This window comes from Xyrauchen texanus, chromosome 22 (assembly GCF_025860055.1).
Source record: "Xyrauchen texanus isolate HMW12.3.18 chromosome 22, RBS_HiC_50CHRs, whole genome shotgun sequence".
Lineage (NCBI taxonomy): Eukaryota > Metazoa > Chordata > Actinopteri > Cypriniformes > Catostomidae > Xyrauchen > Xyrauchen texanus.
Genome location: NC_068297.1, coordinates 4,229,963 through 4,256,050, shown reverse-complemented (window position 1 = coordinate 4,256,050; position 26,088 = coordinate 4,229,963). Strand labels below are relative to the sequence as shown.

Sequence of the window (26,088 nt, the reverse complement as noted above, 5' to 3'; positions counted from 1 at the left end):
GGGGGGTGGAGGGGGGTTTGCGATCTCCTTCAGAACATAATCCTGCAGAAATGAATGAATGTGTGTACTGTAATCCCTGTCTGCAGTAGGACAACTCATCTGGACCTATCTCTGACATATAAACGCTGTCCCACATTGTATATGTTAGCATTAAATGGTAAGACATTAGTATGTTTGAATGAATAAATAGTCAATTTGCTGTGGTGCAGGTGATATACGATAAGATCGAATGTAAACGAACTACTAGCGTGTTTTATTTTCCACCATAAAATTAAAAAGCAATTCAATGCTGTAGCATATCTCATTTGTAAGTCACTTTGGATAACCGAGTCTGCTAAATGAATACATGTTAAATGGAAATCACACTGCGTTGCATGTGCGTGTAATGCGTTGCACTTTCCAATGTGTATTTTTGTCAAATCTGTGTCAGTGCGTGTGCATACTAAATGTGTGGATTTAGGAGTGTAGAACTACTACCTCAAAGTCACACTGAATCAATCAGTGAGCATCAGAAATTACTAAAGATTTTCGAAATACACACATGGGTGCTTTTTTACACCTTGCTTTCCAGTGCGTCTCCACTGAAATCCAATTGAAATCTGATCTGACTTTCCCATGCAAAATACAAAACACCACTTGCATAATATATATTACTTGTGCAGTTCAATGCAGATATCGAAAACACATTTGCACGTATACCATAGTCGAGTGTGGTCAGAATCAATCCCTGACCACCTCTGAATGTGTTTTCAGTAATCCAATCACAGTATATTTGCACCTGTCTTTAATGTGCTCCAATGCCGTCTGATTGTGAACTGATCACTGAAAATGTTGTACATTTGTTTTAAAAGTTATGAGTGTACAAGTGTGGATTCTTGCAGAAGTGAATCCCTGTCTATACTTATTTTTTGTGGGCATATCTGTGCCAGTGAAAGAACAAACAGGTCTGCTGAATTATTCATTGTGAGAAAATGAAAAGGTCACAAAGATTGAGTTTCATTCGAAGATAGAGTGGCAGATCTCTATATGAACACTGATAGAGCTAGCAGACGGAGATGTTGGAGGGCCAGAAATTGTTCAGCGCTTTGATTCAATGCGCTGAACAGTAGAGATAAGAAAAGACATGAAGGAATTGTATAATGCTTTTAACTTTGAATGAGTTTCAGAATGAATGAATGTGCAAGGACAGACTTTGGTACTGCACGTAGATTTGTGTAGTTAAAATGTACCTGTTTAAACTGCAAACTGACATGAATGCGCTATCAAACTCCTCTGCTTGCGAAAACACAAAACTCGAAGGAACTCAAGAGCTTGTTCAAGTTAACAAAAACAGCATTTACATTTTACTTCCATGTGACACATTACTGAGTGAAACAGAATTCTTAATGGAGTTCCAGGCCAGAATAGAGCACGGTGATTGGAGGAGAGGAGATGAAAAGAAATAAAAAATAAGAGGTCTCCATGGCATAATACGAAAAGGAAAGTGCTTTCAGATCAAAAGTAAGTTATTACATTTTCATGAAGATTGCGAAGCCAAGCTTTTTTAGCATGCACAGATGAATAGTTCACAATAGGACCAGACATATGTCTATTATCAATTTTGTTTTCATTTTGACTTTAAACACTATTACTTTTTTTATGTTTTTTTTTTTTTAGCTTTTTAAGATAAACACAAAGAAAAAAAGGAAACTACTAACTAAACACTGTTACTGAAGGTAAAATGACCCTAAAATACAGTTTTTTTTTTCTGTTATAATTTGAGCACACGCAGATGTTTCCTCATATTTTGTTTTAATTTTTTTAGCTGTGACCGTGTTTGTTTGTGCATGTGTGCAAGTGTGTGTGTGTGTGTGTGTGTGTGTGTGTTATTGCTGTAACTCTATCCCTAATGTTATGCACTATCACCTCATAAAGTGCCTCTGTCTTTAGTGTAACAAAACACAGCTGTTTTTGTGTGTGTGTGTGTGTATGGATGGATTCTAAACCCCTCATTCCCTGAATATCTCTCTCTCTCTCTCTCTCTCTCTCTCTCTCTCTCTCTCTCTCGAAGGCCAGATGGCTCCTGTCATATGGAGAACTAACAGATGGAAAGAGCGAGAGAATGTGAAACTAATGAATAGAGGGGAAAAGGTATATTGGGGAACAGAAACGGAGTGCGAAAGTACACATCTGCTGTGTATGTGTATATGTTTGCTTCAGAACAGTGAGAATGAAGGCTGAATATTGTGTTAACTGTCGCCGTGTCGTTTATTTTCTCTTGTTTGGCCATTTGGATACATGCACTTAAAGGGATAGTTCACCCAAAAATGAAAATTATCTCATGATTTACTCACCCTCACGCCATCCCAGATGTGAATGACTTAATGTCTTCTACAGAACACAAATTAGGATTTTTAGAGGAATATTTCAGCTCTGTGGGTCCTCATTATGCAATTGAATGGGTGCCAACATTTTGATGCTCCAAAAAGCACATAAAGGAGCATAAAAGTAATCTATATGAATCCAGTGTTTTAATCCATATTTTGAGAAGTGATATGATAGGTGTGGGCGAGAAAAGATCAATATTTAAGTCTTTTTCTGCTTGAAATTCTCTCCTTGCCCAATAGGGGGCGGAATGCATGAAGAATGTGAATCACCAAAAACACAAGAAGAAGAATGTGAAAATTATCTGTTTCTCACCCACACCTATCATATGTCTTCTGAAGATATTGATTAAACCAGTGGAGTCGTACAGATTACTTTTATGCTGATTCTAGTGATTTTTGGAGCTTCAACATTTTGGCACCCATTCAGTTGCATTGTATAGACCAAAAGAGCTGAGAAATTCTTCTAAAAAATCTTAATTTTTGTTCTGCAGATGAAAAAGTCATACACATCTGGGATGGCATAAGGGTGAGTAAATGATGAGAGATTGTTTTTTATTTTTGGGTGAACTTTTCCTTTAAAGGAAACCTATTATGCCCCTTTTTACAAGATGTAATATAAGTTTCAGGTGTCCCCAGATTGTGTCAGGGACGTTTCAGCTCTAAATACCCCACGGATCATTTATTATACCATGTTATAAATGCCTCTATTTGGGTGGAATCAAAAACACGCTGTTTTCATGTGTGTCTCTTTAAATGCAAATGAGCTGCTGCTCCCCGCCCCCGACATAGCTCTGGTCTCCGTGAATACAATCAGAGACAATGCTAACGTGGAATCAGCTAACAAGCACATTCGGAAAGGTGATTTGCAAACATTCACAAAACATATTCAGGATATAAAGCTGGAACACGAACAGTTGGTGCTGATCCATGCTTGAGAATAAAAAACTCATTTAAATCCTGCTTTATATTTGCACTCATTCACAAAGCAGTCTGGTGTAAAATACAAAATAAAAATTATGTTTTGGGGCACATTTCCTTCAAAAACAAAACTTGTCCACTGCGTCTTCGGTGGCTCTGATGCCGGGAGTAATTGGAGACTCTTTATGTTCACTTTTACAGCCAACAACAGAACACTTATGAAGCTGAGACATTATTCTTCTCACCGTATCTGCTCAAGCAGGGGAAAAAATGGCGGACTGTGTGTAGATCACTCAGGGGAGGATCTATGATAATAGGGTGGAGTCCGTCACCAGTCTTGGGCGGGGCCTGCTCTATCATGACATCACTAGAGCAGAAACTAAAACCATTTATTTTGACACACTGTATTTGATTAATAGAAATATAAGAAAGAGGAGTGTGTGGACTTTTAACATTGTAGGGTGGTTGTGTACACACACTGCGACTCACATTTATGTACAAGATAATTTTGCATAATAGGTCCCCTTTAAGGTTTACAGGTGCCACTGAACAACAGTTGTCAAGTGGAGTTTCAGGACATGACTATATGTTTGTCAGTTCAGTTTGGTACCTAGTGGTGCTAAATTACATTTTTTGCTTTTCAATAACGGTAAAGAGTTTAAACAGGCCATTAAACAAATGTTAAATATATTTATATTTAACATTTAATTTCTAAAAGGGAGGAAACTTTGCCTTGTATGGTTTGAGTATGTATACATAGTGCATTTTACTTCAAATGTGCAAGGAAAATCCTTTTTGTGTGTCCCCTTTAGGGTTGATATTGTGCTATCTCGGAAAAATTCTGTTTGTCTACTTCCTCTGTGTTGACCAGCTGTGTGTTAAACAACCAGCACGAATGTGGTTACTGTTCAACAGCCGTGTGTGTGTTTTCTCTGTAAAGTGCAGCAAATGTCTTGAAACTTTCACTGCAGAGCAAGTGATTTGGGACGGGGTGTTTCAGCCAGTGTGAAGGGTATTGGTCTGGTGTGAGGTAGCTTGAAATCACTCATTCAACTCAACCGTACACTGTATGAGCAACTGCACATCTTCATTGTGTTATATCGTGTGTCTGTATCTGCTTTGTTTTAGTGTTGATGTTCATACATTCATTAATTCATTCATTTTTTTCATTCATTTAAATGAGAATAATCTGATTGTTCTATGGTTGGTTTGTTCCTTTATTTCATTTAATTAGTTTCATTATTTGGTTTTAATTTCATTAATTCATTCCTTTGTTTTTCACAGTTTTTTAAATGCATTTGTTTGCTCTTTTATTTGTTTGTTCACTTGTTTTTTTAACTTGTTTGTTTGTATTGTTCTCTTATTTATTCCTCCATTTGTTTGTTTGTTTATTCAATTGTTTAATGTTCATTTCTTTGTTTGCTTGTTTCTTTCTTTTGTTCTTTTGTTTGTTTCTGTGATTGTTTGTTCATTCATTTGCTTGATGTTCATATGTTTTCTTGTTCATTTGTTTGTGTGATGCTCCTTTGTTTGTTTCTTTTGTCATTGCTTTGTCTGATGTTAATTTGTTTGTTCATTAACTTGTTTGAATAGGCAAACAAATTGACACATTTATTTTTTCTATAAACCTTCGTTTTGCTGCTGCTTACAAAGCACACACACACAGACTGTGTTCAGATTACATACGTTGAATAAATACCATTTTAAAAGACAGAAGTGATAGTAAGTTAGAGCATAAAGGAAAGTGTGAATAAAAGCGAGGAGAAAATAAAAGAAAAAGAGACATGCTGAGAGATGTTAGGCAAAGGGAGAGGCTGGCAGTCTCTAACCACTGTGGTCTCCAAATCATAAATTTGAGAGCGAGGGAGTGTAGTTGGGGGGGAAAAAAAAGGAGTGGATTGAAAAAAAGAGCAACAGAAGGGGCCAGTGATTGGAAGCGTGTGGAGAGGAACTGCATAACCGTTTGCACTGGCACACGTGTGGGAATTTTTGACCCTGTGCTGCTTTCCGCAAATCCAATCGACTCGGCATAATTATATATATTCCTTTTCACCTTGAGGGGTTTGTTTTAAAATGGAGAGGAGAGGGGGGATGAAAACGGCAAACAAAATGGACAACGGATCATTTGGGAGTAGAACGAGAGAAGGGAACACGGCAGGCTTTTCTGTGTGTCTCCGAATGCTTCTGATCTGAACAGATATCTCCACTTACCCGCATATGAGGGAGTGAGCAAAAAAGAGAGAGAGACCCTCAGGACGCAATCACAGGAGTCTTTTTTCCGTCACCTCCATTTTTTTTTCCTGTGTTTTTTTTGGGGGCTGCTCTTCATGGGAGGAATGTGGAGGCAGCCTTTTCCAGGCAAGATACATGTTTCCAAAATTGTCCAAAAAAAAGAGTTTGTGTGCATGCGTGTATATGTGTGTGGTTCGTCACAAGTGCATTTGTTGGCAGCTTTTTGGGATGCATATACAAACTTGTTCGGCATGTCTATAGATACATGCACATACACATACAGTTAATGTCATTATTGTGTGTGTGTTTGGCAGTTAAATTCCTGGCACATAGATTAGAAAGGGTGAAGAGAGAAGAAAAAGTGACGCAGCACAAAAGGGCTCTTGTGAGACACACACACCTGGTTTCATTCAGGTCCTGGAGGGGTCACTCAACGCATGATGTGCCAGTGACTGTTTTAAACCAGTTTTCGAAGTGTCTGGTGGCTTTCGAGCAAATATTTGTGTTTTATATTTCAGAAAGATATTTGGTTTGTATGCGCACGCGTGTGTGTGTGTGTGTGTGTGTGTGTGTGTGTGTGTGTGTGTGTGTGTGTGTGTGTGTGTGACGGTGAGAGATTAGGTTGCCTGGTAACCACAAGCAGCAGTTGGCAGTGAGGTGAGGCACTTTGCTGCCAGCTTTTTATTTCCAAGATTGCTTGTGTTTCACACACACACAGTTATTAAAATCACAGCGGTTCACCTTAGCAAGAGGTGGGGAAACTCACACATATTACACATACAAACAGATCCACTTCAACCTAGCTTCATGGAAAAATCTTCTCATTTCCTTTTGTTTTTACAGACTTTTATTGTTCATGGGATTTCAAAGAGAGTATTACTTTACACTCTCTCTCTCTCTCTCTCTCTCTCTCTCTCTCTCTCTCTCTGTGTGTGTCTCTCTCTCTGCCCTTCTGTTTTCTTAGTGTCACATACAGTAAAGAGATATTTCACCCAAAAATGAAGTTCTGTCATTTACTCACCCTCATATTGATCCAAACCTGTATAACTTCCGTGGAACACAAAATAAGTTATTTTGAAAATTGTTCAAGCTGCTCTTTTCCATACAACGAAAGCATACGGTGAGCTTGTTTACATAGACACCAGAAAGCTGTTTAATGCGAGAAAGCAGATTAAGACTCGGAAGTGGCATACACGTTTACACGCACTGTGTTAGTGGCTTTCTCTTTACTCCCATATACATGCAGTTTTTTAAGCAACTTTCTCCACAGTTACATAATTTCCCTGCGACTCTGGAGTAAATTACAAACATGGCGTCTGAGGAAGACTTCGCTATTTTAAAATGTTATGCTTTGCAGTTGTTGCTGTTTGGTTCCTTCATTTTCCATCGTGAACTGCTGCAAAATTGCACTGCAGTAGTGGGGGTTTCCTCTTATGTCAAACCATGGGATTCCCCCAATGTACTTGAGCACATATACACAAATTGGTATGGTTTATAGTGTTTTTTAGTTGTTTTTCTCCAGCTTTTCCTACTGTGCTCCCAGAAAAGTGGAATTCTTTATGCTGTGCTGATTTGTTGATATGATGAATCAACAAATATAATTATCAACAAATATAAGTTGATTTAAATATAATTTAAATCAACTTTGTAATAAAAAGAAATACCCTTTTGTTATTTCGCTCACTGTGTGTTTTCCTTGTATGGAAAAGAGCAGCATAAACATTTTTCGCAATTTATTTTGTGTTCCACAGAAAAGTCATGAAGGTGACTAAATGATGCGTTTAACCCTGAAAGATGTTATGAAAGATGGTTAAAAAGTGGAATAGAAAGAATAAAGACCCTCACATGTCTGACATCAAACTGTCTTGTTGTGTCAGGCGCTCATTGTGATCAGAGGAAATGTGAAGCTTCACCAAAGGATGGGGTGAGATATCCCCTGCCGCTCACTGATTGGCTAATGCTCATGTACCCTTCAGCCCTCAGGCTCTGGTTATTTAAAACCACTGAATTCGAGTTTGACTTTGCTATTCTTGTCCAAAAAAAGCTTTTAGCGTAGACCGTCTGAGCTCTGAAATTGTTATCGGGTAAACAATGAATAGTCGCCACAGTTGTGTGAACATCGATTGGTTTAAAACCTACACAAAGGGCCTTACATGATGTGTGAGTGAGTGAAAGCAGGTCTTCTGAGCGCTGAATCTTCTGTCCTTCCCCTCTGATTCCTCCCGCTTTGATGTAACGATCACTCCACCATGTCATTTGTGTTTCTGTTTGATCTGTCCACTGCTCATTTAAAGCATGCCAGACCCCTGATCTCGCAAAACCAATTTTATTTTCCTCCTAGAGACCAAACGCTGCCTTAATATCTCCCACACAATTATTTTTTAATTATACTATGGTAAATAATTCTCATTTGATGTCCTTTTAATATAGATAGTAAAGGAAAAACATGAAGCTATTTCCCCCAAATGTCAGTTAAGCTGAAGGGTGTTATTTTTTCGATGTAAAGGGAATTGTTCACCCATAAAATTCAAATAAAAACCATAAAAGTGGTTCATATAACTAATGTGCTAGAGTGTATATACATGAGGGTAAGTCATTTACCCCTAGAAGTGTAAACACTGAATCAAAACATTGCTCTTTTTGTGTTTGAGCATCCCGACCATCCTGACACAACAACATTGGCTCAATCAATGGCATTTTGGGGCAGTACTATCTGTTTGTCCAGCCAAGGGTTTAGTTAACCTAGGAAACCTGTTTGAAAGCAATCATTATTTTTGCAATTCCGTTTGGTGACACTTGAAATGACATGCTTCAGCTTTAAATGTATTCACAACTCTTCCTAAATGCTGTTATCACCATGGCAACAAGACATGTGGCAGGAGGGCGAACAGGAAGTTCATGTTTTTCTCTCTCTTTTTCTGCAGGTATAAGGCCGCAGATTATGAACGGTCCGATGCATCCTCGGCCACTGGTCGCTCTGTTGGACGGGAGGGACTGCACCGTTGAGATGCCCATCCTGAAGGATTTGGCCACTGTGGCTTTCTGTGATGCACAGTCAACACAAGAAATCCATGAGAAGGTGTGTTCACACACAGACACACGCAAGCCGTTAATAGTCACACAATTAACAGATATGCTAACACTGCTTATTCATATTGTTTTTGAATTCATTTTGCCTTGTGTAGAGCAGAAATGGGTCACGATGGTCGATTGGAGAGATTAGCAAGATTTTTCAGCCTCTTAAATGTGGTTCATTACACTGAACACTAAGGTGAAATGTCCACAGAGTTAAATGTTCTCCTACACAAAATAATTTAATGGTGAAAAAACTAGTCCATACGACTGATGCACTGCATCCACTAAAGCCATATGATAGTTTTGTGTGAGGAACAGGCTAAAATGTAAGTCGTTATTCACTGATAAACGTCCTCTGAAGTTTTTGCATTTAAAGGGATAGTTCACCCTAAAATGCTAATTCTCATCATTTACTCACGTCATCCCAGATGTGTTTGACTTACTTTCTTCTGCAGATCACAAATTAAGATTTTTAGAAGAATGACTCAACTCTGTAGGTCCATACAATGCAAGTGACTGGTGATCAGACCTTTTGTAGCAACAAAAATCACATAAATGATATATAGAAATATTCCATAAGACTTCAATGGTTAAATCCATATCTTCAGAAGTGATATAACAGGTGTCTGTGAGAAACCGATTAAAATTGAAGTATTTTTTTTTTACACTAAATCTCCACTTTCACTTTTACATCTGGAAGTGAAAGGTAAAGTGGAGATTTAGAGTTAAAAAAGACTTAAATATTGTTCGGTTTCCACCCACACCTGTTATATCGCTTCTGAAGATATGGATTTAAACACTGGAGGCTTATGGATTACTTTTATGTTGCATTTATGTGATTTTTTTTTTTTTTTTTTAGAGCAATAATGAGAAATGCTGACTGGTTTGGAGTGACATGACATTGAGTAACTGATGAGAGAATTGTTATTTTTGGGTGAACTATCACTTTAACACACGTCCTGAAAAAGCCACTTTTGTGTTCCACATAAAAGAAAAACGGCATACAAATTTGGAACGACATGAGGATTAGCACATAATGTCAGAATTTTCATTTTTGAAGGAACAATTCCTTTAACATTTTAGTGTTGCAATGCAAGGGATGAATTAAGAGATTCAACTTTGTCTTGGGGCCTGTCAGTGCACTAGAACCCTCTCTGAGAAGTTACGTCTGTTAAAAATAAATCTCAAGACGAACGTTGTGCATCATTTAATTTTTAATTTGATATTGTTCCATCATAAGCATGAAAATGTTTTTGTTAACTTTTTCCAAGCATATTTTATTTCACTGTTTACTCGGATACAAAATTGTGTTTGTAATGTGTGTAATTATATAGATTAAAACCCAATTATCACCATGCAATGAAATGCAAAGAACACAATAAAACAGAGACACATAATAAGAAAATGCATTACACCCACTTTCTCATCCTGCAAAGCTACAAAGTAATGATTTATGTGTCCTTAATAAACATGTCACAGTTTTATGCGCTGATGTTTATAGCGTGGTATAAATGTGTGTGTGTGTGGGCAGGTGTTGAACGAGGCGGTGGGGGCAATGATGTACCACACCATCACTCTGACCAGAGAAGATCTGGAGAAATTTAAAGCACTCAGAATCATAATCCGCATTGGCAGTGGATATGACAACATCGACATCAAAGCAGCTGGAGATATGGGTAAGACCATTGGCCAGTGTAGTGATCAGTTCAGAAATCCGGCCGGTAAATCAAGTCCCCATTGGGGTATACGTTTGTAACAGTAAAGTAACGGGTACCACGTTACAACTCCATCAGTTTACAACTTCAACAGTGGGCTGAACAATAATTTACACCTGAATAATGACACTGACAAACTTTATTTGCCAAGCATTCCATCACATCTGACCAATTAGAGACTACTGGGCCTGCAAGCCCCGCCTCTTTTTATAACCCATGTTTCATGCTAATTGATATTTAGCCTGATTTTGCTCATTCTGAAGCTTTTTAAAAAACCCTTGAAATTTAAATTTGTGTTTGTGTGTGTAAATGTTTGTATTGAGAAGTTTCACAATTATGAAACAATAGCCAAAGAAACACATTTAACTACAGTAAATATAAACATAAAAACAAATAATGAACAAAATAGTGTGTGCATGTGTGCGTGTGTGCGTGTGTGGCGTGTGTGTGTGTGTGTTTGTAGATATATCTATCTATGTTGTAACTAACTATATAATATACTGTAGGATTAGTGTGTGTGTGTGTGTGTGTGTGTGTGTGTGTGTGTGTGTGTGTGTGTGTCGTGTCTTTTGTAGTAGTGTGCTGTGTTGTGAGATATATCTATCTATGTTGTAACTAACTATAATATACTGTAGGGTTAGTGTGTGTGTGTGTGTGTGTGTGTGTTTTGTAGATATATCTATCTATGTTGTAACTAACTATAATATACTGTAGGTGTGTGTGTGTGTGTGTGTGTGTGTGTGTGTGTGTGTTTTGTAGATATATCTATCTATGTTGTAACTAACTATATAATATACTGTAGGGTTAGTGTGTGTGTGTGTGTGTGTGTGTGTGTTTTGTAGATATATCTATCTATGTTGTAACTAACTATATAATATACTGTAGGATTAGTGTGTGTGTGTGTGTGTGTGTGTGTGTGTGTTTTTGTAGATATATCTATCTATGTTGTAACTAACTATATAATATACTGTAGGGTTAGTGTGTGTGTGTGTGTGTGTGTGTGTGTGCGTGTGTGTGTGTGTGTTTTTGTAGATATATCTATCTATGTTGTAACTAACTATATAATATACTGTAGGGTTAGTGTGTGTGTGTGTGTGTGTGTGTGTGTGTGTGTGTTTTTGTAGATATCTATGTTGTAACTAACTATAATATACTGTAGGGTTAGTGTGTGTGTGTGTGTGTGTGTGTGTGTGTGTGTGTGTGTGTGTGTGTGTGTGTGTGTGTGTTTTTGTAGATATCTATGTTGTAACTAACTATAATATACTGTAGGGTTAGTGTGTGTGTGTGTGTGTGTGTGTGTGTGTGTGTGTGTGTGCGCGTGTGTGTGTGTTTTTGTAGATATCTATGTTGTAACTAACTATAATATACTGTAGGGTTAGTGTGTGTGTGTGTGTGTGTGTGTGTGTGTGTGTGTGTGTGTGTGTGTGTGTGTGTGTGTGTTTTTGTAGATATCTATGTTGTAACTAACTATAATATACTGTAGGGTTAGTGTGTGTGTGTGTGTGTGTGCTGGCGTGTGTGTGTGTTTTTGTAGATATCTATGTTGTAACTAACTATAATATACTGTAGGGTTAGTGTGTGTGTGTGTGTGTGTGTGTGTGTGTGTGTGTGTGTGTGTGTGTGTGCTTGCGCGTGTGTGTGTGTTTTTGTAGATATCTATGTTGTAACTAACTATAATATACTGTAGGGTTAGTGTGTGTGTATGTGTGTGTGTGTGTGTGTGTGTTTGTGTGTGTGTGTGTTTTTGTAGATATATCTATCTATGTTGTAACTAACTATATAATATACTGTAGGGTTAGTGTGTGTGTGTGTGTGTGTGTGTGTGTGCGTGTGTGTGTGTTTTTGTAGATATATCTATCTATGTTGTAACTAACTATATAATATACTGTAGGGTTAGTGTGTGTGTGTGTGTGTGTGTGTGTGTGTGTGTGTGTGTTTATCGATGTTGTAACTAGCTATATCATATACTGTAGGGTTAGTGTGTGTGTGTGTGTGTGTGTGTGTTTATCTATGTTGTAACTAACTATATCATATACTGTAGGGTTAGTGTGTGTGTGTGTGTGTGTGTGTGTGTGTGTGTGTGTGTGTGTGTGTGTGTGTGTGTGTGTGTGTATGTGTATGTGTGTGAGCGTGTATTTATCAATTTGTGGGTACCAAATGTCCCCATAAGGATAGTAAAACCCGAAATGTTTTACCTTGTGGGGACATTTTGTCGGTCCCCATGAGGAAACAGCTTATAAATCATACTAAACTATGTTTTTTGAAAATGTACAAATGCAGAAAGTTTTCTGTGAGGGTTAGGTTTAGGGGTAGGGTTAGGTTTAGGGGATAGAATATAAAGTTTGTACAGTATAAAAACAATTATGTCTATGGAAAGTCCCCACAAAACATGGAAACACAACATGTGTGTGTGTGTGTGTGTGTGTTATGCTAAATTAGACTTTTGTGGATTTTAGCCCATGCATGGCCATCTACAGTATGTGCTAATATATAAGCATTTAAAGTGTATTTATTTAGCGTTGTCTTCTGGGAAAATAGACAAACATATTGATTACATGAGCTTACACTCAGGGGTGTATGTTATTCCAGACAGTATTTGATTGGACAATTTGTTTTAATGTTAATAGCAAGTAGCAAATTGTGGTTCATGGCTGTGACATGTACAAAATGGGATGAGCCTTTCAGTGTGTTATGCCCAAACATCCTGTTTAATAGGAAATATGTCAAGACAGGGAAGAAAACTGTGTTTGTCTAGCCATTAATACAGGAGTAAGCCTTCAGAAATAATGGTGATCTTTTGAGGGACACTTTACTAAATGAGATGATATTGTGAAAAACTGTAGAAAAATTAAATGTTGACTGTTGAAATGTCTTTTGCTTCTGAGAGCTCCTGCTGTGTGTTATCCACTCTGGGGGTTTGACATCATGATGCTCTCCTCACAGAGTACACACTACTGACATCAAACGCACTCAGCTGAGAAACCAGGTTCAGTCTTTTGTTTAGAAATCAAAGCACTCTGCATGTCGTGAGGAAAAGTCACATAAAAAGTTAGCATTTGTCGAGCCAGAAGGTAGGAGGTAGAGGACGGATAATTGTATACTGGCATACAGTAGAGTACTTAGAATTAAAGAGAAGATATTCTTGGGTTATAATGATCTTCATTCTCCATGTGTCCTCAGATTCAAAGCTTGATAAGCCAACAAGTCAAATCCCGACTCTAATCTTGAAGAGAAGAGTCACAAACCTTTCACTTATCGGCTATAAGTCTGGTCCACTTTACGACTTGTTCTGGACAAGAACTCGTATAGACAGAAAGAGATTGTTTGACCGACATGTAGCGCTACCAGCCACAGTTTTTCTTTATATGATATTTTGGGGCGAATACATCTGAAATTTACAGGAATAACCCTGAGAGCGAAGTAAATATACAGTTCTGCTCGTGGAGATCTTGTCTAGATACTAGGGATGCAGTGAAACACAATGTATGTGACGATACCAAGTTCTGATTATTTAGAACAACATTGCCGATGTAGATAGTTTGTGGTTCTGCTTTCTTATGATACTTTGTTTTATATCACTGGTAATTCATTACATGACTTATAGATAAGATACAGTATAAATAGTTACTTTAGTCTCTAGGTCTCTACATGTCTTCCATGTTTCAGAGTAACTGGCCTCCATTTTAAACAAAACCCTGTTCAGCCAATAATGAAAATTTGGCCCCATTTACTCCCCCTCATGCCAACCCAGACGTGTATGACTTTCTGTGTTCAGTAGAAGATTTTTAGAAGAATTGTTCAGCTCTGTAGGTCCATACAATGCAAGTGGATGGCGACCAAATCTTTGAAGCTCCAAAAAGCACATAAATGCAGCATAAAAGTAATCTATAAAGCTCCAGTGGTTTAATCTAAATAAATCCAATTTATTTTGGGTCAGAAAAGATCTAGACCAAAAATCTTGACATCAGCAGTCTCCATGGCGATCTTAATTTCAAGCTCAATTACACTTTCTAGCATCATCTAACGCTATGCTCATGCAAAAATCGCTAGTAAAGTGTAATGGAGTTTGAAATTATGATAATGCATACAAGACTACAGTGACATTTTGTTCTGTTCTCACCCAAAACTGATTTGGATCACTCCAGAAGACATGGATTAAACCACTGGAGTCATATGGATTACTTTTATGCTGCCTTTATGTGCTTTTTATTAACCATTCACTTGTATTGTATGGACCTACAGGGCTGAAATATTCTTCTAAAAATCTTAATTTGTGTTCTGCAGAAGAAAGAAAGTCGAACATATCTGGGACGGCATGAGGGTGAGTAAATGATGAAAGAATTTACGTTTTTGGGTGAACTGTCCCTTTAACTGAATTCCGAAGTAGCTTAAGCAGCTGACGCTGTAGCTTTAACAAACCCGTCATATTCCTCGCTGTGGTGAGCTTTAAGGTGAGTAATCAAATAAGCCGTGTTAAAGTTGTAACGGTAGCTCCAGCTCGTGAAATTGTAGCATTGATGATGTCCGATCCATTAGGCAGATGTCTGATGGTGCAGATGATTGCTTTTATCGGCTGACACCAACGTTTAATTGACATTGTGGTGCATCAGTGCAAGTACATTTAAAAGTTTTGAAGTTGTTAACTCTAACAAATGTCCATGAATCAAATTGAGTGTTTGTGCTTGTGCAGGCATTGCAGTGTGTAATATTCCATCAGCTGCGGTGGAGGAGACGGCAGACTCAACGCTGTGCCACATCCTGAATCTGTACAGGAGGAACACATGGCTGTATCAGGCCATGCGTGAGGGCACACGGGTGCAGAGCGTGGAGCAGATCAGAGAGGTGGCGTCAGGGGCCGCCCGCATCAGAGGGGAGACACTAGGACTGATTGGCTTTGGTGAGAGATTATTTATATTTTTGGTAACACTTTATAATAACATTCATTAACATTATCATTATCTATATATATATATATATACTGTATACAGAACAATTTGACATTTCCGTGGGGTGGATTTGTGTTATATATTTGTATATATATGTGTGTTTTATAGGTCGATCGGGTCAAGCAGTGGCTGTACGAGCGAAAGCATTTGGCTTCAACGTGATCTTTTATGATCCATACCTGCAAGATGGTTTAGAGCGATCGCTGGGCGTCCAGAGAGTTTATACCTTACAGGACCTTCTTTATCAGAGTGACTGTGTGTCTCTCCACTGTAACCTGAACGAACACAATCACCACCTCATTAATGACTTTACTATCAAACAGGTGAAACTTTATTTTACGTCATTTTGTTATCATGAGTGCCATCTGGTGGCTAGGCTGTGAACATGTCTTTTGAAGATTTGTGTGATAATGTTCAATCTGTTTTGTAGATGCGTCAGGGAGCATTTCTAGTGAACACAGCCCGAGGGGGTCTGGTTGACGAGAAAGCCCTGGCTCAGGCACTGAAAGAGGGGAGGATACGGGGGGCCGCCCTGGACGTTCACGAGTCTGAACCTTTTAGGTAACATGTGTGTTCAAATTATGCGAATTTGAATGCAAGTCTCATTTTCTTAATCTGAACTGTGTTTTTTTCTCAGTTTTACTCAGGGTCCTCTGAAGGATGCACCCAATCTGATCTGCACCCCACACACGGCGTGGTACAGTGAACAGGCGTCGCTTGAGATGAGGGAGGCTGCCGCCACTGAAATCCGCAGGGCCATTACCGGTATGAGTTTATTTGAGCTGTTAGTACATTACAAGATGAGTACTGTATAGAAATCCTTCCTAATACTTTTTACTACTACCTCACACATTTTTACTATTTAGCTGCAACTGCGTTTAGCCAGTGTTCATTTTAGCAGTTTCATAGTGTAGTAATAGTTTTAGTATTGTGACGAATATATCCTTTAAATTGAGTTAAAATTGTATCATGTCATATTCATTCATTTTATTCAGTTTTACTCTTTAGTGAACAGAAACATTGACAAAAACATTTCAAACTGTAAAAGACCAAACGTTTGTCCAATATTCAAAATTTTGAAAACAAATCAGGGATGGGCCATCCACCAATCCATCCATCTTCAACCGCTTATCCGAAGTTGGGATGTGGCCAATCAGGGATGGGCATTTGAGTAATTTTGTAGTGAAATACTCCAACTCAGTGTTTCCCAACCACTGTGCCACGGCACATTAGTGTGCCATTGAGCATTATCAAATTCCACAAAAAAAAAAATGCATGAAAAAAAAAATATTTCAGGGATTCAAACTCCTCACCTATCAGCGTTTTGAAACCATAATCGGTCACTTTTGTGATTGTGAAGAGCAATGATTAATGTGCAAAAGTGAGTGATATTTATACGTGTAAAGGGTCATCACATGACTTGCGTCTATGAAGTGATTCACACCAAAGTGTTTTTCACACACACGTTTTTGCTTCACCAATAATGTCTTTGAGAGAACTAAGCAACAAGAAATATAAAAAAACTGACCAAATTTGTGAAGAGACATCGAATGACTCATAACATCTTTGAATTAAATATTACCGTATCCTTTACGAATATCAGAGACCCCAGTTATTGAACTCATTTAAATTCAACAAAACGCTTCGTCCTAAACATAAACGAGTCCTTTTATTACTTACATTTACATTTATGCATTTGGCAGACGCTTTTATCCAAAGCGACTTAGAGCCCTTATTACAGGGACAATCCCCCCAGAGCAACCTGGAGTTAAGTGCCTTGCTCAAGGACACAATGGTGGTGGCTGTGGGGATCCAACCAGCGACCTTCTGTTTTCCAGTTTACCAGTTATGTGGTTTAGACCACTACACCACCACCACTCCTTTCTGCTATCAAAGCAACTGCAAGCTTTTTCTCTCTCTTACAAATACATGTTTTCAAAGTTTATTGTGCACACCTCCTGCTTTTTTACATGGCAAACTCCAAAATCGCCCTTCTGTGACGCTTTCTGCAACTCGTGTCACTTTTGAGGGCGATGCGGCGCTTGACGCTGGTGTTGAAAGGAACGTTGACACCTCGACTCATCTCATGTGAAATGCGCTTTACACTGACGAAAGAACATTATTGAAACTCTGATCTTTTCTGATAAAAGCCATGCACAGCAGTTTAAATAGGCTACTGTAGGAAAATGATACCGTAGATCTACTTTGTGTTTATAATTCTTCTACTGAAGTCAGCAGATTTGTAGCCATGCAAGTTTTAATAAAGGAGAAGGTAAGGACGCTATTGAAACTCACTATTATTAGACTATTATTGTTGTCTTTTTGGATGAAAAATAATGCTCAGGCTGAAGGAAGACTATAGATCTGCTTTGTTCTATTAATGCTTAAACGCTATAAAGCCTCTTGGGAGATTTCGGTCATTAAAATGATTCACTGACAAACTCATAGCACATAAGACGCTCATTTGTCGCCACCTAGTGACATTTCCTGAAGGGGTCACTGAACTGATCATTTAATAAAATTTTACACATTTGTGAAACAGAAGCAAGCCTCACCAAAATACTCTTTATTTTGCAGCTAATTCTGCACATTTGTAAACTTGAATAAACTTGAATAATTAAAATAGCTGGAATTGGTGCTTTTAGCTTATTCTTTAAAAAAAAAAAAAAGAAAGCCCAAGAAAATTTTTTGGTGGACCAGTGGTTGTCTTAACGTTTTTGCCCCTCATGAGTTTGCATCCCTGTAATTTGTTGTGGCATTGCAAGAACAAATCTACAAATTTTCATTACCCATTTAGTGCTCTTGTCACCTGTGACCTCACACACCGTAGCCTACCTATGTGACTTTTTTTTGTTTTTGAAAAGGAAAAATATTGACGATGGTTAGCCTATGTGGTATAGTAGTGTGCCGTATAATTTTTTAGTTGTAAAAAGTGTGCCGTGGCACAAAAAAGGTTGGGAAACACTGGTTTAACTCACAAAAAAACAAACAAAACAAAAACAATTATTCGATTACTTGTAAATTAAAAAGTTAGTTCGAAATATCAAGTACTCACTTACGTGAAATGCATATTTAGTTCTATTCACAAATGTTTCCAAGAACAGTTTCAAAATAAGTTAACTTCAACAAACTGGGCTTTTCTTTTGGAATAAAATTAAATGGAAAAATAAAATAAAAACGTACAAAAAGATTTGCTCTGATCCAGAGCTTACAAAGAAACCATTTGGTATAAACTCTGAGTCTACACAGGCATTTTTATCATTTCAGTTGTTATTATTCAGAAGAACAAGTGGGATAAATAATGTACATTTACATATAGTGCTCTGATCTGCTTCCGAGTTTCTCGTACTGCTTCGCATTTTCTTTTCAACCTTAAAAGCTGATGATCATCAGTCGGCTACATTTACATTTTACATTTACTCATTTGGCAGATGCTTTTATCCAAAGCAACTTACAAAAGAGGAATACATTACAAGCAAATCATCTTAAGGAGACAGTGGTATGAAAAGTGCCGTATTACAAAGTAGCATCAGAATAGCAAGACAGATTAAAATGCAACAACAATGTTTTTTTTAGTGACTGGTTAAGTGCTTTTGGAAAAGATGTGTTTTTAGCCAGTTTTTGAAGACCGAAAGTGAGTCAGCTTCATGGATTGAGTTGGGAAGGTCATTCCACTAATGTGGTATGATGAAGCCGAAAGTCCGGGAAAGAGTTTTGGTGCCTCTTTGTGTTGGTACGACAAGGCGACGGTCCTTAGCCGACCGCAGGCTTCTAGTGGACGCGTAGCTCTGCAGAAATGTTTTTAGGTATGCTGGAGCAGACCCAGTGACTGTTCTGTATGCCAGCATCAGAGCCTTGAATTGAATACGTGCATCAATCGGCAGCCAGTGGAGAGAGACAAGGAGTGGTTTAACATGTGCTCTCTTTGGTTCATTAAAGACCAGATGGTTTGCATGATTTCAACAAGAACCAAATAACGATAGAGTAGAATTTAATAAGAATCAAAAAATTACAAGTATCGTCATACTTGGCTTTGTTTGAAAGCACAGATGCTATGATATCTCCTCGTCTTATCCAACACCTCGACAACACACATCCACAGCGCCCCCAGTGGCAATAATTGATAATTGACTCAAAGTACAGTACAGCAGGGAAATGCAAAAAAAACAATTTGCGATATTTTAGTAGTATGTGCTAGGGATGCAACAATACAGTTAAGCCACGGTTCAATACATACCTCGGTTTTTTTTTAACCACGGTTTTCGGTTTGGTTCTTATGGCTTGGCACATCAGAGTATTTTTTGTTATTCTATGCTTAGGCAACATAAACCGTAAGAAGTTATGGAGAAAAAAATATATATTTTTTTTTATTGCAATACTCTTTTACTTAAAAGCAAAAATAAATAAATAAAAAATCCACTTGTACACATTAGTGCATTCTATAGTATAAAATAAATATATATAAATAATTAACACTGTCAGCTCACAGCTGCTGGTAGCCCATATACAAACTGGGGAACACATGAATTCCAACATTTTAAAAATAAACATACATGTAAACATAAATTGACCATTTCAAATAAACATACCTGTAGTCCAGTACAGTAGCCTTCATTCAGAATGTAAAGTGCAATATCCCTTAGGTCAGCTATCTTTTCCTATGTTATGTTAAAGTGTGAAATCTGCACAGCATTGCAAGCATGGTTAAGCGCCCCCTAAATTGAGTGCATAGTGATTGGATATTTACTCACGGGGAGGCGTTTCCTCATCTCAGCGCATACACTCACGGGCATACAAACAGAGACAATTTGGAGTGAAATTAAACGCACAGTAATTACTTAAACAAACGCAGTTTACATTCAAATTGAACCGTGGATGTCGTACCGAACGGTTCAATATTATATTATATATTGAGAATTGTGGCATCCCTATTATGTGCAGAATGAGTACTCGATTAATCGATTACTTGTGCACATCCCTGAAACAAATGGATCAAACATATGAAAGACAATAAAATAGAACTGAAAAACAGCATGACATTATTGTCCTGAAGTATTAGATACTTTTTATATTACTGCATGTTGAAATCACACTTTAGAGACCATTATTGATTTTGATACTGCATTGCATTACATATAGCGTGTTTTTATTGCATGTTATGCAGTCTGCGTAACTTAGTTCAAATTCACCTGTTCATTCGCTTAATGGTCTGTGCAGATGTAAGTTGCATTATTACACATGTGTTGTGCATATAGTGACTAGTCTCATGTTTAATTAGGAGGTAATTGACCCGTTTGTAAAGTGGTTAATTTTGCCGGTGTTCAGCTCTTTCTGTTCACGCAGCTCAAGCAGGAAATACCCAACATACTGGATCATTCGATTAGATAAATCTATTCTTTCTGAATGCTCCTCGTTCTGTTTGTGCACTGTTAATATCATGCAGTATTTTTTTCCCTTCGTGTTTTTGCCAACAGCCCCCTTTAAATATTTATTTTTTCAATTATTGTCATAAGTGTTTTTTGTCATGGCTTCATTATCATTGAAACTTAAACTTGTTTTGAAGATCATTTTCAACCTTTTTGTTTATTAGCATTTATGCTTGTCATAGACATCAATGTTTGAAGGTCTCCCATTGACATTTGAAATGTGCCAGCAATGGTCATTGCAATATTTGCATATTGAAAATTCACATTACTCTTTGTGGATTTACCACATTTGCATTACTTCTTTATGCTCTTTGAACCATGATAATAATTTCAATGAATTCAAGACTTGCTTTTATCACTCTCTGGTGTACTGCTATTGCACATAAGTCCTTGTGTCTCAGACTTTGTTCTGGTTTTTAGGTCGTATTCCAGACAGTCTCAGAAATTGCGTCAACAAAGAGTTTTTTGTTAACACGGCGCCGTGGGGGGTGATGGAGCAGCAGGTACATCCAGAGCTCAATGGCGGAGCCTACAGGTTAGAAAAGACATTTAATGTCACCTGTCACATCATATGTCACCAACTAATCCTTATTTCATCCATCTTTGAGTTTATCATCACTCTCGTTTTCCACTGCACTCACAAACCGCATCAAGATCACTCGTTCCTTTTGTTTTGAGAAAGATTATGCATCAAATACATTAAATCCTTTACACAGACTTTATGCAGCACTTTCTTTGTGACCATGGCTGTCAAGCTCCAAAAAGCACATAAAAACGCCATGACACAAAGTATCAAGTCTTCAGAAGCCATACGATAAGTTGTTATTCACTGATAATCTTCATCTTTGCCAATTGTTCCAAAGCTCTGAAATCTTATTCTGGTCTGCGCTCACTCTCCAGAATGTCTCCGGTGTACTATCCTTTTAACTCTCCCACCCACACATATGAACACACACACGCATGTAAACACATTCTCAGTTGCTCAGTCTGATTGCTTCTCTCGCTCAGCAGAATGGCCCAACCGCTACCAGCCGTTTCCCCCGGCGGCCAGCAAGACAAAATGTATACCTAAACAATGGCAGGTAAATATTCACAGCATCCCAAGAAAATGTCCAGATATATCTGAAAAGCAAGTGCAGGGTTTTCTCTCACACTTTATTTTGTCACATCATGCTTTTATATCACTTCACATTTTTCATTCTCATGTGCAACAGAACATGCAACTGTAAAGTGCTACTGAGAAATGTTACAAAGACACTACTGGACATGATTAATTGTTTTTCCATAAGTTATATCGTGATTTTTCTTTATTACACGTTATTTTCTCCTGTTTTTTGCTGTGTTGTGCATTTGTGCACGCATTTCAATTTCATCAAATAAATTAATTGTTTTATTGGGGGCCTGTGTAGCTCAGCGAGTAAAGACGCTGACTGCCACACCTGGAGTCACAAGTTCGAATCCAGGGTGTGCTGAAGTGACTCCTGGTCTCCTAAGCATCCAAATTGGCCTGGTTGCAATGGACGGTAGAGTCACAAGGGGTAACCTCCTCCTGGTCGCTATAATGTGGTTTGCGCGTGAGGAGTTGTGTGTGGATGCCGCGGAGAATAGCGGGAAGCCTCCACACGCATTAGGTCTCCACGATAACACGCTCAACAAGCCATGTGACAAGATGCGCGGATTGACTGTCTCAGACGAGGAGGCGACTGAGATTCATCCTCCGCCACCCTGATTGAGTCACTACGCCACCACGAGGACTTTGAGCGCATTGGGAATTGGGCATTCCAAATTGGGGAGTAAATGGGAGATAAAAAAAATTAAATAAAAACATTTATTAAACATTAATGTGGTTAAAGATTGCACAATTCAATTTAATGGAATTGTGTTTTGAAACTGAAATGCATAAATCTTAAAAATATTAAGATATATTAATACAGTAATATATATTATATTCATATATTAATATTAAGATATATTAAGAAATAGGAGTGTGTGTATTTGGTGTATTATCAAATTAAAAATGATGGGGTCAGAATATTCTCAAAAAGACACTATACTTTTCAGTGTTTGACAGTCGAGTCAAAACCTGTAATAAAAGTCTCAAAATATCCACACATGCATGTTGTTAATATGCAGATTCAACATTTAATTTGTGGATTAAAATTTTTCCCAAAGCACTAAATGGCCAAAACAAAAATGACCCCAGCTCTTTCCTAAACACCTGTTTGTCTCTTTGCACGGAAAAGTATTATTATTATTTTTTTATACTTTCTAAATGTTCTACTTATTTGTTATTTTCAGTTTTGTTCTAGGTGATTAAATTAAATGTTTTTTTTTATAACTGTCCAATAACTGAAATGATATTATTGTTTTTTTTTTAATTAATTTTAACCAAAACAGCCTTCAGTTATAATGTCTTATCAGACAAATGTTGTTGCTCCATCAACACTGAATGAAAAGAAATGTATTTTTTCAATCTTGATCTTCTGCAACCAGAGAATAAATCCTGGAGGGGGCATTTCACCCCTTTCTACCCTATTTATGAATCTTGTTTTGCATTTGTGAATTGTGTTTTGTGGCTGTATTCTGACCCCATAAATAACATTAAAATAATTTGTAAAGAGTGGAAGGTGAAGATCATGTTCTCTTTGTAACCTATTGATTTTTGTCATGGCTCTAGGTTTCCTCCAGGTGCGGTGGGTGTGTCTCCGGGTGGCATGGGTGGTCCGATGGAGGGCATGATGCCTGGCGGGGTGCCCAGTGCCTATCCCCTGCTGCCGGGCACCCAGCCCAGCCTCGCCCCTTCCCCCACCCAGCTCCTCAAACACAACGACTATAGAGAACACCTCGCCAAGTCATAACAATGGTGACCGCAAGGACCGAAAACAAACTGACCATCGAAGTGTTCAGTAATAAACCTGCAAATCACAGACTAAGAGACAGTGAACGGGTAAACAAGCAATCAGCTACCGCTAGCTGCACCGGAGACATGATTCACGGACGTCTCGTTTTCTAAATCAGTTTGAGTGTTTTTCAGTTCTATTGTTTTTTTGCTTTTTTTGGGGGGGAGGAAATAATTTCTACCTGTTCTAATGCAGGTGGGATGTGCTTTCTTGTTGGTAAGGGAGGTGAGATGTGATGGCCACTCCTCTTTTCCCATGCACCAATCACAGAGCTCTGAACGTTGACATCATATGTCACGCACTTTCTTCTTGCTTATTTGGGCATGTAACACAATTCACTACATCTCAGCAGTTATTTAGTTATATGTTTCTACGTTATCAACGTTGTTTCTTTCTTTGCACCAACAAATTTAGTGCTTGTCCTTATTTCAGTGTTACAAATGCTTAATAATGGAAAACAAATCGATATATATATACAGTATATACACAGTGTATCTATTAAGGTAAAACCTGTTTTCGGCAAAAACGATGATAGTGTAATTATTAGGGAGAATCATACAAACACGAACATGTCCGGGTCATATTTCTCCCCAAAATAAAAATATAAAATAACCAATTATATTTTACATAAGCCTAAATTAACGTTCATAAGGATTTTTTGCATTGCAATTATTTTCATGAAGACCCCCCCCCCCCCCCCCAACACACACACAATTCTCATTACGTAAATAAAAAAAGTACAAAAAAAATAAAAGTATATTTAATAAAGCATTTATACATTATAGTAGTTTTTGTTGTGCTGATTTTAATGTACTGTGATTTAAATAAAAAATAAATATTTATTACAGTAATGAGAATCACCATTCAAAATAATTATATCTCAAAAAGTAAAACATCCAGATGCATTACGGTAATACAAATTTGGGATAAAAATGTGCTTAATTGTCATAAAAATAATGTCACAATGAAAGAACACTTAATGGTCTTAAAAAGTAGGCTTCGATTTCTTTATGCAAAAATATAATTGATAAAATTATAAAAATAATATTGATAAAAATATAAATATAATAAGATGATAGTGTAATTATTAGGGTGAATAATCTGTCATAATTTCATCCCAAATTCAAAAGAAAGAAATAAGAATTTGTATTTGACATAATTCATAACTTTAGGACTATTATGATTTTTCATGCCTTCTCATCATGACAATGAACCCCCCCAACACACACACACTCACACTAACATACCGTTTCATCCGTTATGCAAAAAATTCATTATTTAAATTGTACAGTAATGATACATCATAGTAATATTTGTTTTACTGCTTATTTATGGTGATTTAAATGAAAAAATAATTTGATAACAGTAATGGGAATCACGATTCAGAATAATAATTACAAATAAAACATATAAAGCATCTGTATGCAGTACGGTAAAGAGAATTTGGGAGAGAAATGTGCTTAATTGTCATAAAAAAATTTTTTTTTTTTAGATAGCTAGATAGATGGTCTTTATTGAATGGAAATTTGTTTTCACCAGTCTGTCACACCAAACACAAAACATACAGATACCCACATTACATCATATGACATATAACATCAATTCCCTGCCCCATCCCGTGTACATGCATACAGATCAGTGCATTTTGGGGTGAAACGTGAAAATGTTTTTGCAAGCTCTTTTTTTCCCAACATTTTGAGAAGCTGACCTCTAGTTTACAGAATTGCACAAATTGAACCACCACCAGCTCGGAAAATCACTCCTATTTAGACCCAAGAGCACACTATTTTACTGATATAGAAATGACTTTTCTTTTGTATACAGCTGTGTCAACACGGGTTGTCAGCATTTGAAATAGACAATTGTCTGTCTTTTTTTCTTTCTTTTTTTTTAAATGTTGGTTTCCAAAAACAGGAATTTGGATTTGAATGAACGCCATAATTTAGATTTTGTATTTGTTGAAATGAGTCCTGTAAAGCTCAAAGATGCAGAAAAGGGACTGGAGTGAAAACCGCCCGTCTCAGGAAGAACACTCCACTTGTCTAGAACCAAGAAAACAGTGACAACCCAGTCTATATACTCGCTCCTCTCCGTCAGCCTATCCACCCTTGAGGTATTTTTATAGATCTGACATTGTGCATTTTTTTTTTTTTTTTTTTGGTGTTGAATGAACGGCAGTTCAATTAGATTTGTATTGTCTAGTTAAATGTTTTTGTAACCATACTCTCCTGTTCTTCTCCCTGTTCCCCTATTTTTGGGATCTTTACGTGGGGGACGCACTGTTGGGAGCTCATTGTGTTGTTCATATGCAATATTCTGAGTTTCTCGGCCAACTCCATTCAGGTTGGTTCCAGAACTGTAGGTTTGGTTTTTAGTGTGAGTATTTGTATTTGTTTATTGTACCAAGGTGAACATTTAGCATACAGTACAGTTCAAATAAAAAATACCATTTTGATTTACTATACTGTGATTTTGTTTGTTTCTATTTAGATGCATTTTACACACATGTG

General features: G+C 37.4%; 1 protein-coding gene across 5 annotated transcripts in view; it reads left to right on the top strand.

Moving 5' to 3' along the window:
- LOC127662578 (C-terminal-binding protein 2) overlaps positions 1-26,026 on the top strand; it is a 67,853-nt gene extending 41,827 nt beyond the window's left edge. For 2 of the 5 annotated variants that reach the window (XM_052153831.1, XM_052153830.1), the window contains 8 exons: positions 8,441-8,595; positions 10,123-10,267; positions 14,997-15,203; positions 15,361-15,575; positions 15,683-15,813; positions 15,890-16,017; positions 21,099-21,213; positions 23,356-26,026. In XM_052153831.1, the coding sequence (XP_052009791.1) occupies positions 8,441-8,595; positions 10,123-10,267; positions 14,997-15,203; positions 15,361-15,575; positions 15,683-15,813; positions 15,890-16,017; positions 21,099-21,213; positions 23,356-23,536 (1,277 nt within the window). In that variant the 3' untranslated portion in view covers positions 23,537-26,026. Of the gene's footprint in view, positions 1-5,216; positions 5,643-8,440; positions 8,596-10,122; positions 10,268-14,996; positions 15,204-15,360; positions 15,576-15,682; positions 15,814-15,889; positions 16,018-21,098; positions 21,214-21,686; positions 21,761-23,355 lie in introns of those variants that run through there. The other 3 variants (XM_052153834.1, XM_052153833.1, XM_052153832.1) reach the window with 3 other exon arrangements.
- Positions 26,027-26,088: the final 62 nt, after the last annotated feature.